Source organism: Lepisosteus platostomus, chromosome 3 (genome assembly GCF_059453375.1).
Source record: "Lepisosteus platostomus isolate fLepPlt1 chromosome 3, fLepPlt1.hap1, whole genome shotgun sequence".
NCBI classification, from domain to species: domain Eukaryota; kingdom Metazoa; phylum Chordata; class Actinopteri; order Semionotiformes; family Lepisosteidae; genus Lepisosteus; species Lepisosteus platostomus.
In genome coordinates this window covers 1,953,244-1,974,448 of record NC_142613.1, presented here as the reverse complement: position 1 = coordinate 1,974,448, position 21,205 = coordinate 1,953,244, and the positions used below count along the sequence as shown (strand labels likewise).

At 49.4% G+C, this 21,205-nt stretch overlaps 1 protein-coding gene and 1 long non-coding RNA gene across 4 annotated transcripts in view; one reads left to right on the top strand and one right to left on the bottom strand.

Moving 5' to 3' along the window:
* Positions 1–5,689: 5,689 nt before the first annotated feature.
* Positions 5,690–19,994, bottom strand: bcap31 (B cell receptor associated protein 31). Of its 3 annotated transcripts, XR_015934001.1 has the most exons (9): positions 19,803–19,994; positions 17,723–17,838; positions 16,883–16,983; positions 16,317–16,461; positions 13,629–13,764; positions 11,255–11,384; positions 10,404–10,504; positions 6,890–8,986; positions 5,690–6,393 (listed from the first exon to the last, which is right to left on the bottom strand). XR_015934001.1 is itself a non-coding variant. In XM_088623788.1 (8 exons), exons 2-8 carry the CDS (start codon positions 17,812–17,814, stop codon positions 8,948–8,950), a joined length of 744 nt encoding a protein of 247 aa, XP_088479914.1. In that variant the 5' UTR covers positions 17,815–17,838; positions 19,803–19,994; the 3' UTR covers positions 5,690–8,947. The 3 variants fall into 3 exon arrangements, 2 of the variants coding, with proteins under 2 accessions (XP_088479914.1, XP_088479915.1); XM_088623788.1 differs by having other exon boundaries at positions 5,690–8,986; XM_088623789.1 differs by lacking the exon at positions 19,803–19,994 and adding an exon at positions 19,494–19,571 and having other exon boundaries at positions 5,690–8,986.
* The window catches only part of LOC148674039 (uncharacterized), a 5,046-nt gene continuing 3,766 nt past the window's right edge, over positions 19,926–21,205 (top strand). The window contains exon 1 of the long non-coding RNA XR_015934016.1: positions 19,926–20,036. This is a non-coding gene — a long non-coding RNA (uncharacterized LOC148674039). The remainder of the gene's footprint in view (positions 20,037–21,205) is intronic.

The following is a 21,205-nucleotide window of genomic DNA, read 5'->3' as shown; positions in this document are numbered from 1 at the left end:
ATTGGACATAACAGGCAACTTAGTAGCTGAACGTATGGATGGTCTTGTTTTTAAATAGTATTGATATGGTTGTAACTGTTCCGGTAATCTGCAAAGATCAAGGTGGAACCAAACAAGGGAAAACAGTTACTTGGGGAAATTTTATAGGAGCAACACCCAGTTTGCAGTGGCATCAAACACTATGATGGGACTGCTTGATCCTGCCAGTCAGATGTACAAGCTGCATCTCAAATCCTCCACTACTCTTTGAGTGGGACATTTGTGTTGTCATCCACTCTTCCAGGCAGCTTCAGACAGCCACAACTAATCTTCCCAGTTCCAGTCTCCCGATGCTCCTGTCCATCCTGCACATGGATGGGCCGAACCACAGTGCAGTTGGAAAAGGGATTTACTCCAGAGCGCGTCTTCCAGCGAATAGTATTTAGCTGAACTCAGTCGTTCCTGCACTGCGGTAACCTGCAGGAAGCAGCTCTGAAGTAAGACCCCCAGACACGGGAAAGAGACACAGCTGTTGTTTCAGTCTGTTTTCTCCTTCCAGTGCCTTGTGGTTGGTTTATGCAGAGGGTCTACTGAGTAATAAGTGGGGCATCTTCTGCCTGTACAGCTACTAAAGTGCTGTTTGAGTTTTGCACATAGTGCCAAGTGAGAGAGGTAGTCAGGTAAATGCCAAACTTTGCCTTTGATGCATGTCTTAAGTCTGGAGCCCTCTTTATTGAAATTTAACACAGCCAGTCTATAGGTGTGTGGACACCTTTAGGACCCCAAAGTGCTGTCCTTTCGAATCGCCTGTCAGAATTCTGCCATGTACAGCAATATAGGTGGTACATTTATCATTGTGAAAAATCATTGCTGAAAATGTTGAACGATAGATATTAGTAACGCAAGGCTGAACTACATTTGCACATTGTTGTAAAATAATCTCGCTAGCACCTTTTGATCGTGTTAGAAGAAAACTTTGTTCTTTATTTTACTTACTGTAAAATAAATCCAATTTATTTTGTGAATGGTTTTATTTTGCTGATATTTGTAATATATATACATATCTATATACATTTATATATTTATATATGTGTGAGATATGGCTGCAAGAGGTTGCTGCCGTGTGCAGACTGTAGTTGTGATGAAAATGGGGTGTGTATTATTCTATGATGGCAGTGAAGGATTGGAAGGAAGAATTGGACTTGCTGTGCAGCGATACAGAAGTCCGCTTCATTGAGTGTGTTTTGTCACTTGCCTTATATCTCCCAGAGCTCTGTTTCTCATAATGTAGCCTCACAAATTACTGACACTCATTTATATGTGGTGGAGAACCATGTGACGTGTCCACAAGTGCCAGGCAGATAGCTACCCCTCTCAGAGAGCAGGCCAGTTTAGTAGATAGACACTGCTTTCTGTTCTTTTACGTTAGCATTCATTAGAACTAAATATACCTGAGCTGACAGGAAACTATTTTGATGTACGGTAACTGAAATATTCCAGATGCAGGTGTGGTTTTCAATGAACAGAACAGCACAGAATACAGCCTTTAGCCCTCTGTAAGGGAGCAGGTGCTCCTGTGTTGTTGTTAATAAAAGTACAGTTCTTTTGATTGGTCTAAATTTCATTACTAGATAGTATATTTTAAGTGCTCATCCCGTGTGAAAAATCAGTAGTTTCATTTAGGTGAAAAAAAATCTATATATAAATTGACAAAAAATAATACTATTGCTATTAATATTGACATTTTAGAGATAACATTAAGCCTTTTTTAACTCTGGTATCTGTTCTTGATAATGTAGAAGGCAGTAATCAAGGTAGTGGCAGTCTGTTCAGACTTAACTGCACCTCATTTCCTATAGGTAAGAGGTCCCTCTTTAGAGTTAGAAGCTGTACCATCAGCACACATTTCATCTTGCATTTTAATCAATACCTTGTTTTTTTCTCGTGCTTCTATTCAGGCCCAGCCTCACCTTATCAATGAGTCACAGTTTTTCTTGTTGCACAAACGGAAAACGCTACTATGTGGATGTCTCTACACATCACAGTCGGCACAACCAGTTGCTTAAAATAAGGAGTGTCTTGTTAAAACCCTGGGTGATATATGGTGATAAGTACGTTTGTGCCCTTTTCTAAGATGGGATTAGTTGGTTAGTCCTTGCTGTGTGGTTTTATGGCCTCTGATGAAGAAATGGTCACTTTACAGTTTACCGCCCTGTTGTAGCTTTTCGGTGACCTGGCTTCTCAGCCATGTTTTTCTGAAAACGACAGATAATTAATCTGCATCAGCAGCAGCTCTTCGTCTATATGCAGATTCACAAAGCTGAAAAGTGACAGACTAAAGCAAGAAGGCAGCTGTAGCTGAAAAATTAAAATGTATTTTTTTAAACACGTAAGCTTAGGAGTGAACAACCCAGTCTCAAGAAATTAACTTGCGTGTTATGGTTGCGAGACGAATTGCATGGGTATGGACAGAGCTCTAGGCTTTTAAGAGCCTGGATTGTTCAGCAAGTTTAATAAAATCATATTGAAATCTAAATTATACAGCAAAACCAATATACATTACTTAAACCTTGTGCTATTTCACTATTTTTGTAATCCTATTTCAGATGTTATCCTTTGCTCCAAGGATTGGTGGTGCAAAGTAAATAGAATTTCTCATTTATAGTGCAGACTGAGGTCTGGAAGGCCAATAATAAGGTGAGGTTCACAGGCTGAGACTTGGTGCTTGGGGGTGTGCAACGCTTCTGTCCGTGAAAGAAGTGTGTGTGTTCACATGAGCTTGTGTTTGTCTAGTTGGCATTTTATGTTGCCTTCTTGGGAGGTGTTGATGTTTTCAGAAAATAGAAACGGCCTGTTTTAATGCATCCCATTCAGTCTCTGACCACAGAATTTGCAAGATTTCCTAAGTGAAATTGTCCATGACTGCAGGACCTTAGGATGCAGTTCGCAATAAACTATGCAATGTAACATAAAGAAAATTTAACCAGCTAGCAGTGACAGCTTGTCTTTCTGACACAAACTGGGCAACAATGCACAAATACTATAGTAACGAGACTCAAGAGGGATTTTAAAAACATTGATCTTTCTAGCAAGTGATATAAACTGAATTTTATATGTGTGCGGCTGTGAAGAAGCAGCAGCCAGATCCAAAGGCGGTTTTAAACCCGTCAAACTACCAGCACTATCACGTGTACAGGCAGGCTGAGCACTGTAGAGATTTGTGCTAAAAGCCTCCAGTAGAAAACCATAATAAAATGAGACTTAAAATGGATGTGAAATACGGCAACCATGAAATTTTAATCCACTATTATATATATTTCTTTGCAGTCAAATAATGCCATCCCAACAGACTCTGTTTAATCCAAGTGATTTCAAGTGCGGTGAATAGTGTTAAAAATGGAAGCATTATAGTGGAAGAATACTCAGCACTCATGCACCTCGGATGAGGATACTGTGAATAAATGAGGGTTATGAAGTTTTTGGTGAGCTAATAAACCCATGTGATGTTCCATCTTTGTGCTTGAATAACGTGTTCCACCTGTGAAACCTAACTTCTAGTCTTCCATTCATGATCGTAAGAGTAGTAATAAACTGTAACAACAATAATGGTGACGACGGCAACAATAGTGTTCCATTGGTATCATCCTTCACAATGTACAAAGGGCTTCATGCTTTGACCACTGTGACTGTGTGCAGAACTCCACTCGCCCAAACAAGAGTAACAACATGGCAATAAAGAGAACTAACTCTGACAGCTGTCTCCTTGGCCTTCTTTCTGCTTCCGCCCAGTCCTTTCCCAGTGCTGGTTAACAACTCACACAGCCAGAGGGTAGCTGTACAGGCGCCTCGTACTATATTATCAGACGCTTTAGAGGAAACATGAGAAAGCAGAATTGCATATTCTACTTCACCTGACTTTTTTTTAACATAATGAAAATTAAGTTATGTCTGTATCTTACTAATGTTTCTGTGGTTAATGATGCCTCCATAGGGGTGCTTTGAGAGTTAGCTCTGTTACCTCATACATGTTGGGTCCTAGGTTTGATTCCGGACTGGGACACCTTCTGGGGGGAGTCTGCATGTTTCCCCCGGTCTCTTGTCTCCAGGTGTTGCGGCTTCCTCCCACCTTACAAAGATATGCTAGCTGGGTTAAGACGTGTCTGTAGGTTATCCTTGTGTGCTTATGGCTGAGCGTGCCCTGTGATGGACTGGACGTCCCATTTAATTTGTCACAACCCTTTCACTTACCAGTGTCTGATAATAGATGGTGTACAGGACTATTATTATTGTTGTGTTACTTATCAAAGTAATGCTGGGCACCTGAATTTAATTTCAGGTTGGACTACATTTTATTGTTTTTAAATTTCTTTCCTTTTTGCTGAAATCTAACCCTCACTTACGAAATCTGCGCAATTCAACGCTAATTCCTTATTTGCCTGCGTGCCACTTTTTTAACGTATACTGTATATACTGCACATAGAGAATGTGGATCAATAGATCATTTTTTATCCAGGTGACCTCTGAACTTATAACATGTCAGCACAGTCCTACTCTTTTGGCTGAGGTCATAGGCCACAGGTCACACACAGGTCACACACAGGTCACAGGTTGCAGTCTGTCAGCAATCAGACTCGTCCATCAACTGCACCACACTTGACTGACGGCTTACAGGCTCAGTGCTGCAACACCCAGCACCGTTCAATAATGCACAGCTTTTTATGCTTGTACAGTGATTGCACTGCCTGAGCCTGCAACTGAAGATTTCTACAGTTGTGTTCAAAAAAACAGAGTCGATTTTAACACTGGCACAAAAAGCTACGAGAGTAGTTTTCTGACAGATGGGATGACTATTTCAGATGGTTTATTATGCTAAAGGCATAATGCTTCAAAAATCCCTAAAAGTAAATGATTTGGGTCTTCGCTGCAATACCCCAACAGCACCCCCCCTCCTTCCACCCCAGCAGGCCCAGGAAGTGGCGCTCAGCCCTGGTGCGACTGGTCCGTGACGAGTGCACCGCGTGCTGGGGTCGTGCGCCGGCCTTATTAAGCCCGGGCTCTGGCGTGCTCATGTTTGGCAGCTATCTTTAGCACGTGGCCTCGGAGTGGCTGCAGCCTATTTCTGTCCGGCTCGGCGTTCCGACCTGTACTGTATCGGGCGGCAACAGCTGGGCTCGGCTCTGTACTTGCTCCCTGCCTCCACAAAAAAAAAAACCCAGTTGTTCCACTGTCTTTCGTCGAGAGTCAAGTGACAAAACAGAGCACATGGAAGGGGCACAGAGGGTCACCAGCACGAACAGTCCGAGCGAGGAGGAGAGCAGGTCACCCCAGAAATGACATTTCTGAGACCCGTCCTGTACCTCCTCTCTACCAGACAGACTGTCCTGTCGCCCATTTCATCTGCTTTAAAGCTCAAGTTGACACAGTCATATTCAAAGACCTCCAAATTCTACAAGGATGTCTTACGCACAGTAAATTTCATCATTACCTGCTCAGTTACACATAATAACAGTCCAATACCCAAGATTTTGAGAAGGGCAAACCTTGCAGCCCTAGTGGAACTGAACCCCCAATTCTAAACTCATTACCAGCCAGAAGTTGTTGGGTTTTTTTTTCCCAGTTTAACTCTGATGAGCACTTCTGGTTGAATTCTGAAACACTCCAAAAAAGGGGCCAAACCAGACATAGCCAGAAACACACGAGATCGAAAGGCTGCTATTATGTCACCCAATTTATTTTAACACCTCGCTTCGAACATTTTCACAGAACGTTACAGCAACCGACAAAGCTGACAAAACGTCTGAAATAAAAAGTAAAAATAAAAAGTGGAGGGAATAAATCAGAAACCTTTGAATCTTCCCACAACCTCGATGCCAACTGCGAGAACAACAGCGTGATGCTCTTTGAGTAAAAAAAAAAAAGATGAAAGAAACAGCCTCAGAGGAGGACAAAGTACATTCAGCAGGTTCCATCAGTCACCAGGAACACGCGAGAGATCCCACAAAGCTCAGTGGTGTCCGGCGCGGTCCAGGAAGGGTCCGAGCTCAGAGCGCAGCCCCACGGCGGCGTGGGCAGACTGTGGGATCTGAGCCACATCTCCGCCAGAAGCCAGACCACCATGCTAACAAAAACAAACCAGCCACCATTCCAAAACCTGGGGCCATTCTTGTTTCTTCGACAAAAAGAATCCAAAAATTTGTGTTTTACTCGTATTTCTAAACAAATGGAATGCAAAGAACACAAATGAAGCCCTTTTTAGCATTAAGGGGCATAAATAGGAATATTCGCAGCCAGAAGAGGTTTTTTTAGCTGCTGGATGAACTCTGAAACCCTCCAAACAGCCAGGAAGCCACCGATCGTCCTCACAACCCTTCCGGGCGACTGTGCTATAAACCTCACCACCAATCCATCCGGCCCCTGGGCAGGGGGCCAGCACAAAGACCCCCCCCAGAACAGGGCACACAGGTGGGCAGCTGGGCCGCCACTCGCCTTTGACAGACCGGGAGGATGCTCACCGAACTGCCCTGCCCCTCCCGCTGGGATGGAGCGAGTGTTGGCACGTTCGTCTCAGAGCTGCTGACCCAGTTGGTGTGGCCTACATGACGGTGGAAACTGGCACCATGGGAGAGCCTGCCCCTGGGTTCAGAAACGAGCTTCTGCTTACATATTCAAGGCTTGTCCTCACTACCTCTGTAAAAAACCACCAATTATGCTGCATCGTGACTTCTCAACAAGCTTCAGCCCGAGCACCCTGCCCACCATGCAGCTCTTCATCCAAGTTTATGCTGCGTTCAGTGTTACTGCTCTTGCAGCTGGCTGGACTGACCTAAAAAGCCTCTCCTTTGGTCCATGTTGTAACCAAGCCCACATGTTTAACATTTCTGGAACTTCTGGAACATTTTTCATCAGAAACACGGGTACATTCCCAGGAAATTTATACCTGTCCACATTTAATGATATGTCAATGCATTATAAGTGCTTCTTCTCACATCCTCAAGGGCATGGGAATGAAACCTCCACAGCACTGACGTTAGGCGCACTGTGCTGGCGTGGTCTCGCTCTGTTTATCCTAATATCCCAGGCCGCAGGAGGGGCAGTATTGAGTGTGCCGCAGTGCACAAGTGAATTCATTTCGAAGCTGCGCCAGAGTGGCACTGGATTCAATTATGCAGGATATTTCAAATCCAGACCTATCTGTATCTGGAGCAAGTCTGCCTGTGCCTACTCTGCCCTTCTGACCTCTCCTGTCCCCACAAATGGAGGAGGCATTGCAGCACTTTACATCTGAAGTCCTGAAAGTGAGACACAGCAGAAGAATCAACCTACGAGCCATGCAACATAATCTACGACATGCAGCAGAAACAAAGACCGTTTGAGTGACCTGATGGAAAGCCTTCCTGACGCTGCTTGAATCTTGAATCACCTCAGCAGGCTGTCATGCAAGCCAGCAGCTGGCCTGCGGAGGGAGGGGGATCTCGACTGAATCGGCAGAGAAACAGGACAAAAGATTCGCTTGAGGCACCGAAGAACGAAAAAGAAACTCCTATTGCCATAGCTGATACACAAAAACAGCCCCTTGGACAAAAGAATGACAAGAGACAGTGCAAGAAGTAAACTGGGGGTGGACCAGGAAGCCTGGTGCTGCTCCTTGGTCTCTCTGCAGGGGCAGGCAGGGGCGGCGTGTCTGGGGGACGGGATCTACGCACAGCTCTGCCGCTCGCAGGCGAGCATCAGCGTCAAACACTCCCAGGCTTCAGAGCGGCGGCCTCTGTCTGCTTGGACTTTTTTTTTCCGATAAGCCAGGCCGCGGTGACCGGCACGGGCCACCTCAGAGCCTCAAAGACGCAGAGAAAGCGCAGGGACAGGAGAACCGGGGGGGGAGGGAGGATCGGGACTACTCGTCCGAACCGCACGCTGGGGAGAGCGCAGCAGGCTGGGCTCGCCTGCGCCGAGACGCAGCAGGACTGTCCGGAGCTCCTGTCCCGGAGTGCTGGCAGGCATCAGGAGCACTTCCGCAGCGAGCCGACCACAGCTGCCAAAAGGCAAAGGGATCAGGAACGGAAATCAGACCGACCCCCCGTCACGGCACTCTGCAGCTTCTCAGACCTCCCAAGTAACTGCAGCAAACCGGACCGAAGAACCAGACAAGCAGATTTCTGCATCGTGTGAATCGACTTATCAGTTTGTACAAAAAAAAAAAAAGAATCACTGTTGAGTAAGAATTATTGCGCGTGTGGAGAGGTCACAGGTCCAGGAGCTCCCGCTCCCAGTCTGACCTGACACAGCCGTGCTGACTGGGGACTGGCCGTCTCTCTCCAAATAACCGCTTCCCAGTTAACCAGCGAAGAAAACTCCCCCAACGGCACCACTGGCTGCTACTAAAAATGGCTGCAGCTTTCTTCTCCTGCTAAGACGACGGTGCGACAGCAAGAACACCAGAGAAACACAGCCGCACCGTTTACCTGTGCAGCTTGAAACGCTCCGCGGTCGAGTAACGGCGGGTTAATTTATCGTTTAGCCTGTGAGAAGCGAACACCAGCGTGGGAAAGGAAACTAGCTACCGCCAGGGCCGAGGGCCACAGCACTTCCAGACACAACCCCGGATCCCCGACTCGCTTGAGCCAACAGTGCAAACCAGCCCCCTCTGGACGCGACAGACAGCAGGCGGCAGCGGGCAGCGGCTCTGGCAAGGGGACCCCAACTCTAGAGGAGGCCTTCCTTCTCCTCCCTCTTCGGTTCAGCAACGGGAACGGTCTGGTTTGGCACTCCGTGGAGACCGGCCGCCTCCCCCATCCGCGCCCCGCCACGCTGGGCACTGCGCTCCAGCCACGGGGGCTGGATCCCCAGGCAGGCAGGCAGCAGGAGCAGCGGCGGTGTGGGCGGGAGGAGGAGGAGGAGGAGGGTGGTGCAGGGGGGGGGCGGGGGGACGGGGGGGCAAGCCGGCGAGTGAAACCGGCGCCCCTCTCGCCCCTCAGTTGTCCTTCTTCTCGTGGGGGCTGTCCACCTGCGCCTGGGGGGGGAGCAAAGACAGGACGTCAGCAGGGGGGCAGCCACACCCTCACCGCCGGGACGCAGGCCCGAGAAGCAGGGCGCCCCATCTCGGACCGGCCCGAACTACAACACCGCAACAGAAACGCAGAAAGGAGCATTCTGAGCTCAGGAGCCCCGAGATCCGGCTTCTCAAGCCAAACCAAATCCAGGCATCCGACACAAACGTCCAGGGCCGCGGCCGGAGCTCAATATTGAATGATTTTCTATAAATCACTAAGGGCCGGAGCTCAAAGATCTGCTCTGAACTACCTACGTCTCATTCGCCGCTAGGTGTGCGTTTTTTTTTACTTCCTGCTCATTCAGTTATTACAGTAGATAGGACCTGTCCTTATAGTCATTTTTGTGCTGAACAGAAGAAATCACAAGAGGAGCACAGGAGACGCAGCAGGTCTGCGGTAGCCACCTCCAGCAGTGCGGAGAGGCGGGCCGCTCCATTCCTCCGAATATCAGAAGCCTCCTACTGGGAACGCAGCGTCAGCGCAATCCGTGACTTTTTTACACACCGGGAAAAAAAATTCCCATGAACTGAGCTGGCACGTTTTCAGACACGATAATAAATTTTGACATCGGAGCAGTTTCATCTGAAACAGATACCCCGGATTCCAGCAACGGTAGAGGAGTGAATGCTGGGAATTCCCTTCACATAAAACCAACAACAGACCAGCAAGCCCACGGCCTCCCGCTTGGACGAGAGCAGACCCCTCCATGTATGGTGTGCGTGTGATTCCAGAACCACAGACTAAAAGACGCTGTGCGATAAACTATGACGAAAGAGATTAAGACACCTAAAGAAAGAGATGAGCTAGTCATCGCTGTCCGTATTTGTAGGGCATGTGTTAGTGTGCTTTGACATACACTGACGTTACTCTGCCACACAGGCACACTCCAGCCCTCCCTCATACCTCTTCCAGTGTACAGACCCTTGTGTCTGTAGTGCTGCTCACACACCTAGATGTCTTTGCTGCTCACTGTATAGTTGTCCCCTGCTGAGCCACGCAAAGTATGACAACTCCCAAGTCCTATCACACAAAACGCTACTGACGAAGCATGCCTTAACCCTCGATCAGCACTGCATCCCTTATAAAACCCCACATATTCCTACTGCACTCAGTCTGTATTTCAGTCCTGATCCAACGTTTCTCCCATTCTGTCACTTGATTACTGTGTTCTTCCCAGGAGGCTGTGTGATAGCTATGTCTTATTGTAAACACAGTGGTTATTTTCACCTGAGACACGCCGATCTGAGAAATAATTCGGGCCCTGGGCCTGCTGTCACCCAGCTCCCCAGTCTGGCGTTACTGGCAGTGACGAGCCGCTGGCCACACAGAGCCCCGGACCGCAGCAGGGCAGGAGACCACTGTCGGCCCAGCGCTCACCTGCAGCTTCCCGTGCTCCTCCAGCAAGCGGTCGTACTCCTTGGTCAGATTCTCAGCCTGTTTCTTCATGGCCTTGACGTCACTCTCCGACTTCTGCAGGGCTGGGAGGGCACACACAAACACAGGCGGGGGGGCACTGTTACACAGACGCAACGCACGGAGGGCGGGCGAGAGGTTTCGCTTTCTCGTGCGACCCCCCCCCCCCGCCAACTCCCAATCCGGTAGCGCCAACCGCGACTCGCTGGGTCAGCGCACCCCAACAGCCCCCTAGACCCCCTGCCCAAGGCGAACGAGCCAGTGCAGACTCCCCCCCTCCTCGTGCATTCCTCGCCAACGCCCGGGACAATGAGGAATCGCAAACCTGGAATCTCCAATTACTGTCGTCAGGCCCACCCGATCCGGGACGGCCCTCTGCACGATCTTCCCGTCCGATCCTCGCGAGCCTGTGCCGACGCCCACCCAACCCCCACCCCTCGGCTGTCAGAGGCCACAGAGGCTGGGCATCCCCATCGTCGCCCCCGACCCGAGAGCCTGCTCCAGCCTCACGCGACCCTTCACAGCTCCGAGTCCCCTGCGTTTAAGGCACAACACCAGGGGCGATCAGACTGGTTTAACCGTTTGTTTTGCATGCTCGCTGTTGTTTTGCCATTCAAACAACAATAATGTTCAGCTGAAAGGGCACATAAAACGGTTTTCCAGGCCTGCACGCTTGTCTTGGATGACAATCCGAGACTGAATTTCTCAGGCCTGCTCTGGGTGGACTCTAACTGGGGGCGATTAGGAAAGAGTGGACTTGCGTGTCCCTGTAATTCACGAGAGCCCGCAGGCCCAACAGGGGGAGGGCGTCTGACCTTTCTTGGTGGCGTCCAGCTCGTCCTTCAGGTGGTCCACCTCCCCCTTCAGCTTCTTGTTCTCCTCCTGCACGCTGACGCCCTCCTTCTTCCCCGCCTGCGGGAGGGCGATCCCGGCCTCCCTCAGAGCCTGCGGAGACACACGCCCGGGGAATGACTGGTGTCCATCCCGCCTCTGGGCCCGCCCTGCTGACACAGCGGCAAGAGGCCAGGGTCCACTGCTGGCGGGTGTGAGTGGGGAATCGCACCGCACTGGAGGCACTCAGACAGACAGCTGCTTGAACAGCTGCTCCTCAGCTCCCGCCACGAGATAATACACCATTCATGCATCTGTTATGTATGAATAATCACTAGGAAAGGGTGTCTGCATGGAGCGATCACCAAGCCTGCAGTACTCAACTGCCTGATCTTTCCCGATAAGGTCATGATTTCTAAGTATCAGCCCGTATCTTCCTTGTAGAAAGCCTCCAATGTGGGATTGGATGGTCTCACGTCGGGCACTGTCACAAAGCACCCCGTCTTCTGTGCAGATTCTTCTGCTGCTTCTCTTCATGACCAGACCATGTCCCTCAGACAAGACACTGGTTCGATTTCTGCAAGGTGAGGCTCGGCTTTGCAGAGAGGAATTGAGTCCGGCCTGGCCCATTTACTGGATGAAGCACAAAGGTCATTGTCGTTGTGTAACAGCTTGGCTGGGACACAGCCCCAGTAATCAGACACCCCTGCTTGAGGCCAGTAAAGAGGCTGCAGAGACCAGGTGACACATTCCCATCAGACCTCCGGCCACTGTGTGACATTACCAGGAAGTCACTTGAGATGCTCTGGAGCCCAAGCCCTGCTGTCCAGAGGACGGCTACATAAATAAGGACTTTCGATTCCAAGCCTCTCCAACATCAATACTGCTGGTGTTGTCGTTGGGTTCCACGGCAAGCACGAGTAGACAGCTATGCGAAAACATAGCTTTGTAGGACAGCGTGTGAGCAGACTGCTCCCCTTGGCTCAAGAAGATCAGCATGATCATCAAGACGGAAGCCCTGGTCCTGGAAAGCCACAGTGATCCAGCAAGTCTGCACTTGACGCTCATCACTTTCAAAGGTCTGGCACGAGTGACGTTTGATCCGTTGTGTCAATCAGTTCAGTTAAGTCAATAATGGACAACTGGGGTTCATGGCATTTCCAGACTGCCGGCATTTTAATTTCACATGACCCCTAAGCAGCTAAATGGAGTGGGTCACCTGCTCAAGTGCTCAAAACAAGGCTGTTTCCAAGTGTTCAGAAAGCGGTGATTTATGAGAGACCCCTAGAGCACCCTAGTTCTATATACAGTAGGTGCTGGAAGAACGGTAGGTTAGTCTACATCTGAGAACAAATTCAAGCAGGAAAAGTGTTCTTCCTAGGAGACAGAACATGTTATGTAGGCCAACTGGCTTTTCGGCAATTCCTTTAAGACATGATAGTAAAAAAAACAAAATCTAACCTATTTTTAAAGCACAATCCATTAGACCGCATGTGGGGAAGACACTCTTTAAATGTTTGCATGGAAAACACTGCAGGCTAGATTTCAATTTTGCTGTTTAAACACAAAGGCTGTAGATTTGAAAGAAAATGAATAAACGGAGAGGGCACGCCGACTGGCTCGGCTCACCTCCGCACATCAGAGCTACTTCAATTGCTGCAGATCGATAGCCTTGCTTAGCCTGAGCACCGGATCAATACCTAGGACATGACCCCCCGCGCTGCTGAAGAGAGACATATGGCCCTGGGCAGACTGCAGATCCACCCCTCCGCTGTCACACGTCCTTCTCTCTGGATCCTGTCGATGCTCCGACGATGTTCTCCCGACGGAAACTACAAGGGCCACTTGCCTGCTTCCCCCGGGCTCTGGCTGAAGGGCCTGGATTTGGTTGTTTCAGCTTCCTCACTGTTTAAGCTACGGACCCAGAAGCAGAGTGACAGCAGCCTCTGCAGCCCCAGGACCTGCAGCCCAGAGCAGCGCCGCCGCCTCCCTGGACTCTCGCCCCCTGCTGGCCAGCCCCCCTCACTCGATCCTCCGGTCGTCTCGGCACGAGCGCGGTCACAGTCGAGAGAATCCGCGTCTCCACAAATCCGGGTCCCTCCAACTCAGCCTTTCTCTCTTCCCTTTCCAGCATGGAATAAACCTATTACTGTCATTTGCCTGACAGCGAAGAGTCCGACTTGAAGAGGTTACAAATTCTTACGACACGCACATTATGGAGCCCATCTATGCAGCTGGGATTGCTAATGGCATGCTGGGTAAAGCACCTGGCTGTGTCCCCACGTTGGATTTGAACCCACGACCCCTCCGGCCCAGAAGCTGGAGACGGGGCCCCTCCTGTGTCCCAGCAGGACTCACCTCTTGCAGCTTCTCGTTCTCCTCCATGTATTTCTTGGCGGCGTCGCTGGCCCCTTCCGCCTGCTTCCTGAAGGCCTCGTTGGAGGCCGTCATGGTGGCCTGCTGGGACAGCAGCACGACCAGGCGCCTCAGCAAGCTGACGGGGGAGAGACCAAGGGAGACGCCGCGTCAGCCCGCGAAGCCGGAAGCGACAGGTGGGCCGGCCGAGCAAGCGACACGCGGGACCCGGGCGTGGTCTTCTCCACCCACTTTCTTACCACTCTATTCAGTTCAGAGGCTGCTGGGGAGCCGGAGGCAGGCTACACCCTGGACAGGACGCCAGCACGTCGCAGGACATACACAAACAGACACTCTCTCCCCAGGGCCAGGTTTCTGAGAAGCTAATTAACCCTCCAGCATGTCTTCGGACTATGGGAGGAAAGCAGAGCACCTGGGGGAAACCCACGCGAACATGGAGAGAACACGCAAACTCCACCCACACAGCACCCCAAGTCCAGGGCCCCAGCGCTGCGAGGACCCCCGTGCCACCCGTGTGCGGTGTCGTCTACCACCCAAACTGTTCGCGTGGGTACGCCTTTCCTTGTCTTTTCAAAAACCCAAAAAAACCTGTACTAACTGCAATGGGGGTTGGCTGTGAACCCTTCCGAAACTAAACTGGATTTAACCTAAAAAAGTGACACGGTGTGTGGAAGCAGAGGAACTAATGAAGTTATGGGACACCATCAAAGGGGTCCTAAGCATAAACTGGGGATGCAGAGCATGGATTGATAAACTGCAAAAATAAGTGTGGTATAATGAGAGGCAGCAGTATGTTAGTGCACACTGAGAAGAAGCTCTGCCAGTACTGCGGGGTAACACTATAAAGCAACGAGGAAAACACTGCTCTCCTTTCGATACTCCTTGTGCTCTGCTGCAAGGTAATAAGATGGGGGCAGCGCGCTGTCCCTTGACAAGAGGGGAATATGGCCGCCATGACAGCCGAACACAGCAGGAAAGCTCATTTTCCCAGCTGTTTCCCTGCGATCCGGCTGGGGAAGGTGACGGATAGGGTGCTGTGCTTCCCAGAGAGTGTGGAGCCCTTCTAGGAAATCGCACCTTCTGCGTGTTCTTCTCTCTTACAGCTCACCGTGCCAGCGAGCAGGGCTGCCAAATTCTTAGCCAGAGATCCAGTTGCACAAATAATTCACAGAAGAGCCACGTCTTCATGTTGGAACACAGATTAGCGTCAGGCAGATGGTTTACTTTTTAAACCGTAGAGGTACTGGTTTCTAAGTCCGGCTCAAGCCATCAGTTCGCATTTATACATAACTAAAACCCAGGTATTAAAAAAAGGCACTTGCAATCAGAGCAAACAGCCTCCAAATTCTCTGTACAGTTCCAGTTGGTTTAAGTTAGTTAATGTTGTTGCACTGCGTAACCTGCTGGTACGAGAAGTGGCTAAGATAGTTGATCACCTATATAATGGGAAAAGACCTTCCCCCCAGGAGCTGGAGAGGAGGCCATCGAGAGACACTGCAGCCTCCAAAGGCACAAACCAGGAACTGCGTGGAAATGCTGGGCATGCCTGCTTAAGCTACCCTGACATGCCTCCCTGGCTGCAGTGTGGTGGCAGCTCTTTACAGACCCACGTGAGACAGCCCCCGGCTCTGGGCGCCTGGGCACAAGCAGCCCCTCCTCACAACCGGACAGCTGTCCAGGACCGCAGCTGGTGGAAGCAGCTGCTGCAGCAGCAGTGGCTGGAACGGTACGAGTACTGGGTCTGCAGTCTATTAATAAAGCATTAGTCAGAGGAACGTGACACAGGGCCCCTGTATGGAGATGACATGCGGATCTGACTTGATTTAAAAGCACAGCAGCGTTTGAGTCTCGGGATATCGATGTTCACCAGGACTTGCGATGTGAAAAATCCCCGAATCCCTTCACTCACGCTGCTCGATTTCCATGGGTTACTGTAAACTCCTGGCGACTGCCCAACCATGTGGGGGTCTAACAGGCAGAGAAAATGATTTTGCAGGACAGCCTGGTGCGTAGGGGGCAGTCCTCCAGGTCAAACACCCTGCAGCTCACTGGCAAATGCAGTTTGAAAGACAGGGCTGCGCAGATTACAGCAGTTACTGGCCACAAACTCACAACAGACTTTAAAGGATTCTTTCTCCAGCTGCTCCACCTTTCCTAAGTCAAAGCAAAATGAATTTCGAAAAGCTATTTTTATAAATAAAGCTGCCTGAGAGACAGAGCTGTAATTTGAATCTCCTTCCTATCATGTTCTCAGTCTGTTGTCCGGAAATCTTTATTCATCCGAGAGGTTTCTGTGCAAGATGGATGTTTTTTCTGTCCAGCATGTTTTTCTTTGACCACCCTGCGGTCAGGCTTGAATAGCTGGATGATCAAGTGGGCCAGCATGCTTGGGATGGCGTTACAGGGATCACAAAAGCCAAACATCACCTTAATTTACAGATTTTTTTTCTCTGTTTTTCTGGATAGGGTCAAAGGGCACAAGAAACGCTTATGGGGTGTGAAACTAGGGGTGTGGCCCTCTGCCTGTAGGAGTGGCCGGGGGCGTGGCCACCTGTGAGAATAAGGGGACTGGGGGCGTGGCCACCTGTGAGAATAAGGGAGGCTGGGGGGCGTGGTCCTCAGTATGAAGGAGGCTAGGGCTGAGGGGCATGTTCACAACCAGATACTCACAACCAGAGCAGCAGAGCAAATCCAGCGATGTACAGGTTCCTCTGGGCCCTGAATAGCTTCATATGGATGTGCTCCACAGCCACCGGGTTGTTGGTCAGATCCACCTTCTCCGTCACGCTGTACTTCCTCACCTCCCGCCCGGCATCTGGGCACGGAGACACGGAGTCAGGCTCGGAGTCAGAGAGAGAACTCCAGGTTTCTAATTCACACACATCTGCCCGACATCACTCGCAGACACAAGGGTGATGTCAGTGCCTAAGACATCAGAGAGACAGGGGACAGACTCCCTGACACAGATTTTCACTGTTTATTGTGCTAGACGGGCCAAATCGCCTCCTCTGCTTTGCAACCCTTGTTATGCGCTTTCATATAACCAGCTCATTAATTATTAAATTGATCCTGACAACAATCAGTTAATGAAGAATCCGGTTTTAGAGTCACACCTTCAGCAGCCCTGCTCTACAGTTACTTCTTTAACAGCCAGAACTGCAATCAAGGAGCCCCTGTAGTGGGGTGGGACGCCCCGGCACCTCCTCCTCCTTGCCACTAGGGTCGGCAACACTCACCAATGAGCAGAAAGACCAGAATGAGGATCAGCACCACAAAGTAGGTGTTGCCGTATGTTGTGATGGCCTTCACCAGACGAGACTTGAAGATCTTATTCCATCTGCCAGAGGGAGACAGACAAGACTGTGAGGAACTGGCTGCAGCATGCAACTCTGAGCATGCACACACGTGCGCCCACACACACACTGTCACGCACACACATTCTCTCTCACACACACACACACATGCACGCACATGAGAGCTGATCAAGGCCCACCAGAGGAAGAGCTGAGTTCTGCAGCAAGCTGCCCCATAACACTAGCAATACACAGGTTCTTAAACTGAAAGCTGTTCTGAAAAGGGAAGGGGGCAGTTCCACATAGGTTCCCTTTTGTGTTGTACTTTCTAACAAAGTCACAAAGGCAACTGCTTCAGTCCCCACAGCTGTATAGTGACAGAAAGCACGGAGTAAGTCCAAAATATGAGCAAGTGGGCAAACAAGGAACAACACCTTAACCACCATGGAAACATTCAACCATTAAATTCAGATGAATATGCACAACCCGTTTCCATTCTAACTGCCTTTCAATCGCAGCTCAGCACTCTCGCTTAATTCTGATGCACAACATCTAGAGGCTTTCACAGCGAATGATGATGCACAATCAGTCCGCCCTTGCCCAGAATTTGGCTCCTCCGTTCTTCAGTCCTGCTCGCTTTCTGACCGGACAGGCCCGGGAGCTGCTGTCCTTTCTGACAGTTCTCTGGCCTTCGGTCCACAAGCACACAGCAGGAAAGGGCTCTCGGGTGTTTTTCCGCTGGGCCTGCTGGAAGATGTCCGCAGCGGTCGAGCTGGGGGTTACCTGGTCGGGGAGATGAAGGGCACACAGAGCAGCAGCACGGCGAAGACCTCCGCGTACAGGAAGGTGGCGACGGCCGTCCACTGCAGACTCATCGTCTCGGGCTGTCGGCTCTCACGCTGCGGGGGACACGAGAGGCACCGTCACAACCCTTGAACGGGGGGGCCGGGGGCAAGGTGCTGCGAAGGCCAGATCGCCACAGGGAGCCATCAAGAAGGATGCTGGGGCCACAGCTGTAAAGCACGTCCTGTTTTCTGGGGTTGCTAAAAAGGCGTTAGCGAAGACCGGTGCTCATTACTGCTGCCTACAACTCACAGTGGCGGTGCATTGTAATGGGCTTGTTCACACCCAGCTCCACTGAGCACAACTGCCACAGGAGATCAGTCTCAGGCCCACAGCAGTGCAACGGCGCCATCTCCTGTCAGGCCACGGAACAGGGAAACAGGGTGTTCACTTGTTAAAGAAATCTCATAATAATTTATAGTAATTTCTTACACTTATATAACGCTTTTCTGGACACTCCACTCAAAGCATTTTACAGGTAATGGGGATCCCCTCCACCACCAGTGTGCAGCCCCACCTGTATGATGCTCCAGTCTTCTCCCCACACACCACCTCTCAGTGGGGAGGAGAGCAGAGTGATGAAGCCAGATCAGAGATGGGGGTTATTAGGAGGCCATGATTGGTAAAGGCCAGGACATTGGAATAACATCCCTAGTCTTTTCGAGAAACTCCCTGGGATTTTTAATGACCATAGTCAGGACCTCAGTTTTACGTCTCATCTGGGCCTTTTTACAGTATAGTGCCCCTGTCTTTAACTGGGGCATTAGGACCCACAGAGACTGTAAGGTGAGCGCAACCTACTGGTCCCACTAACACCTCTTCCAGCAGCAGCCTGAGCTTTCCCAGGAGGTCTCCCATCCAGGTACTGGCCAGGCTCACAGCTGCTGAGCTTCAAGGGGCTGCCAGTTGTGAGGTGCAGGGTGATTTGGAAGCTGGGAGTTGTTTTTGTTATCATTACAGATTTCTTAATATCAACATCATGAAATGCTGGGCACCTTGGATTTGATTTAGTTTGATCTAGACTCAGCCCAGGAAAACAAACCACCGCACACCACAGACCCCGCCCCTACGCTGCTGTCCAATCCGACTACGTAACATCATAAGCCCCACCCCCCTACATACGCACCAAAGCTCCCGCCCCTTCCACAGCGCCATGGCTGGCTTCAAACATTAGCAGCAGGCTTTCAAATTAACCCTCATCAGGGGCTGCTCATTTCAAACAGGTCACCCTTTTCACATATTTGCATAGAGACGTTAAACTTAGTTAGTATCCGCCCTAATCCCAGGTGCTGTCGCCCTAATTTTAAATTACACTAACGCATATATATATAAATATCCCTCTTTAGCCTTATTGCATAAACAGGTCTGTGCCGTCTATGAAATTGTATTAATATTCCGACACTGTAAGAGAAACTGCAAATTGTGGATGTTTGTCTTTTGTTTTTCTAATGGCTGGGCACCTGTTTTGCACCGATAGAAACCAAGTATCAGTTCCCACAGGGCGAGAAAGGTAGCGACTCCAGGCACTGAACATATATCCCGTCAGGAGCCAAGTCTACAGTTCCGGGCTGAAGTCCGCAGCACAGAGCACTGTCGAAACTGCGCGACTGATAACAGCGAACACGCCTCCTGAACTCTTCTCTTCGGATCACGATACTGGTGGTGAAATATTAAAATTATGAAAATGCACACAGCTGTTTCAATATCTTACTTTTGTATTCGAAGTATGAAGGTAGTCAACCACACCACGCCCTTTTTAGAGAACTGCGTTTATGCGTTCATGTGACATTTCGGATTGGTTAACAGTAAGTGACGACATTACATGCAATGAGATCAGTAATTTAGCTGATTAAATTAAAAAGCTTTATAATTATAAACAGGCATAATTAATTATAGTGTTAAGTGGCTTGGTGATTAAACGTCACAAAATTTTATTGCGACGTAGCTAATTTAAACCTTCACTCCCATCGTTTCATCATTAATTCACTCACAAACGCAGAGTCATTGCTGTGACACTCACCTTTCTCCACTGATGAATGAGCTTTCGTTGTTTTCGCCGTTGAGCTTTTAGGTTGTCGAGTCCTTATTGTATTGTAATACAAAATACTCTTTTCTCAGTTTTGCTCTGGGAATGTCCTGTCTGCAAACTCCAGCTCATCAACAGACCATACAGTGCAAACACTGAACTCTGACCCGGGAAGGAGAAGCCAGAGACACGACATAACCCCGGAAGGAGAAAAAACGAGGGGGCGTGGTAAGCTGCCAAAAAATAAAAATACTGTATTGAATGGTAGTATTGCTGTATCACCTCATGGTGGCAATGAAGAGCTGTATAAACAGAATGCGAAATCTTAATTTCTAGTATGTGCATACGTGTTTTGGAATGCGCACCTATGTATGTTCTGCCCCTTACAGATGTTATACAACGCCGTCAACAAGAATCATACATTTATCTTGACGGTCTGTTTTAGGGATCCTAAAATTTACCGAAGAGAAAAAACAAATATTTCTACAGGATACGGAATTCTGATCCTGCAGGATGTTTGCAGGTGCGGCTCAAGTTTTTTTTTTTTAATGAAACGCACAGAGTTGTGAGGATCTGAAATCATCACCTGACGTTTATCATGTGTACGTGCTGTACTTGAGAACATTAGAATTAGGAAACCAGCGCTTCAGAGAACACAAAGTGCTCTTGCCAGGAGCATTGCTTTAATAGCCCACGGTGAATGACGGGAGAACAGCAAAATGACGTAAGTGATGAGAGGGATTATAAAAAATAAGGATTATTCAGGGGTTTGGAACAAATGATCTTTTCCTGGACAATAATTTACATCGCATGGATGAAAGAAGATTTTCTTGGTAGGCACCACTGAGAGAGTACTCCTTCATATAAGCACTGAATTAGGGTAAATGACTCTTGAAAGGATTAATTCACCCTGTACATTCCAGATAGGAGGCAGAAAAACACAGAGAAAAGGTTGACGAAGCAGAAAATATACTATCCATACAAAAGAACAGAAAAGGAGCCACACCTGTGCTGCACAGACTAATTTAATTTTAAACCTCTGCAATGTTCCTTCCACACTCATCAACATTTTCATGATTATGAATGGAGTTCACAACGAAAGTTTGGGATGGATGACAACAGCCCAGTACAATCAGACTCAGCTGTCGGTAATTAGCAGTCGCTCCTGATGTCATTTCCTCTCCTGAAGCGCTATAAAGACCGGACGAGGTCCCCCCCTCTCCCTCACACACGCCTCCTGCACCCCTCCTGCTCCCCACCTCCCCCTGCAGCCGCCCCTGGGCCCCCCTCAGTCCGCAGGGGGTCCCAGCCTCCTCATCCTCTGGCCAGGATTCTGATACTTTGTCGCCTTGATAGAAATTGCCTTCCCTTTGCTAAGATGTAACATGGGTAGAATA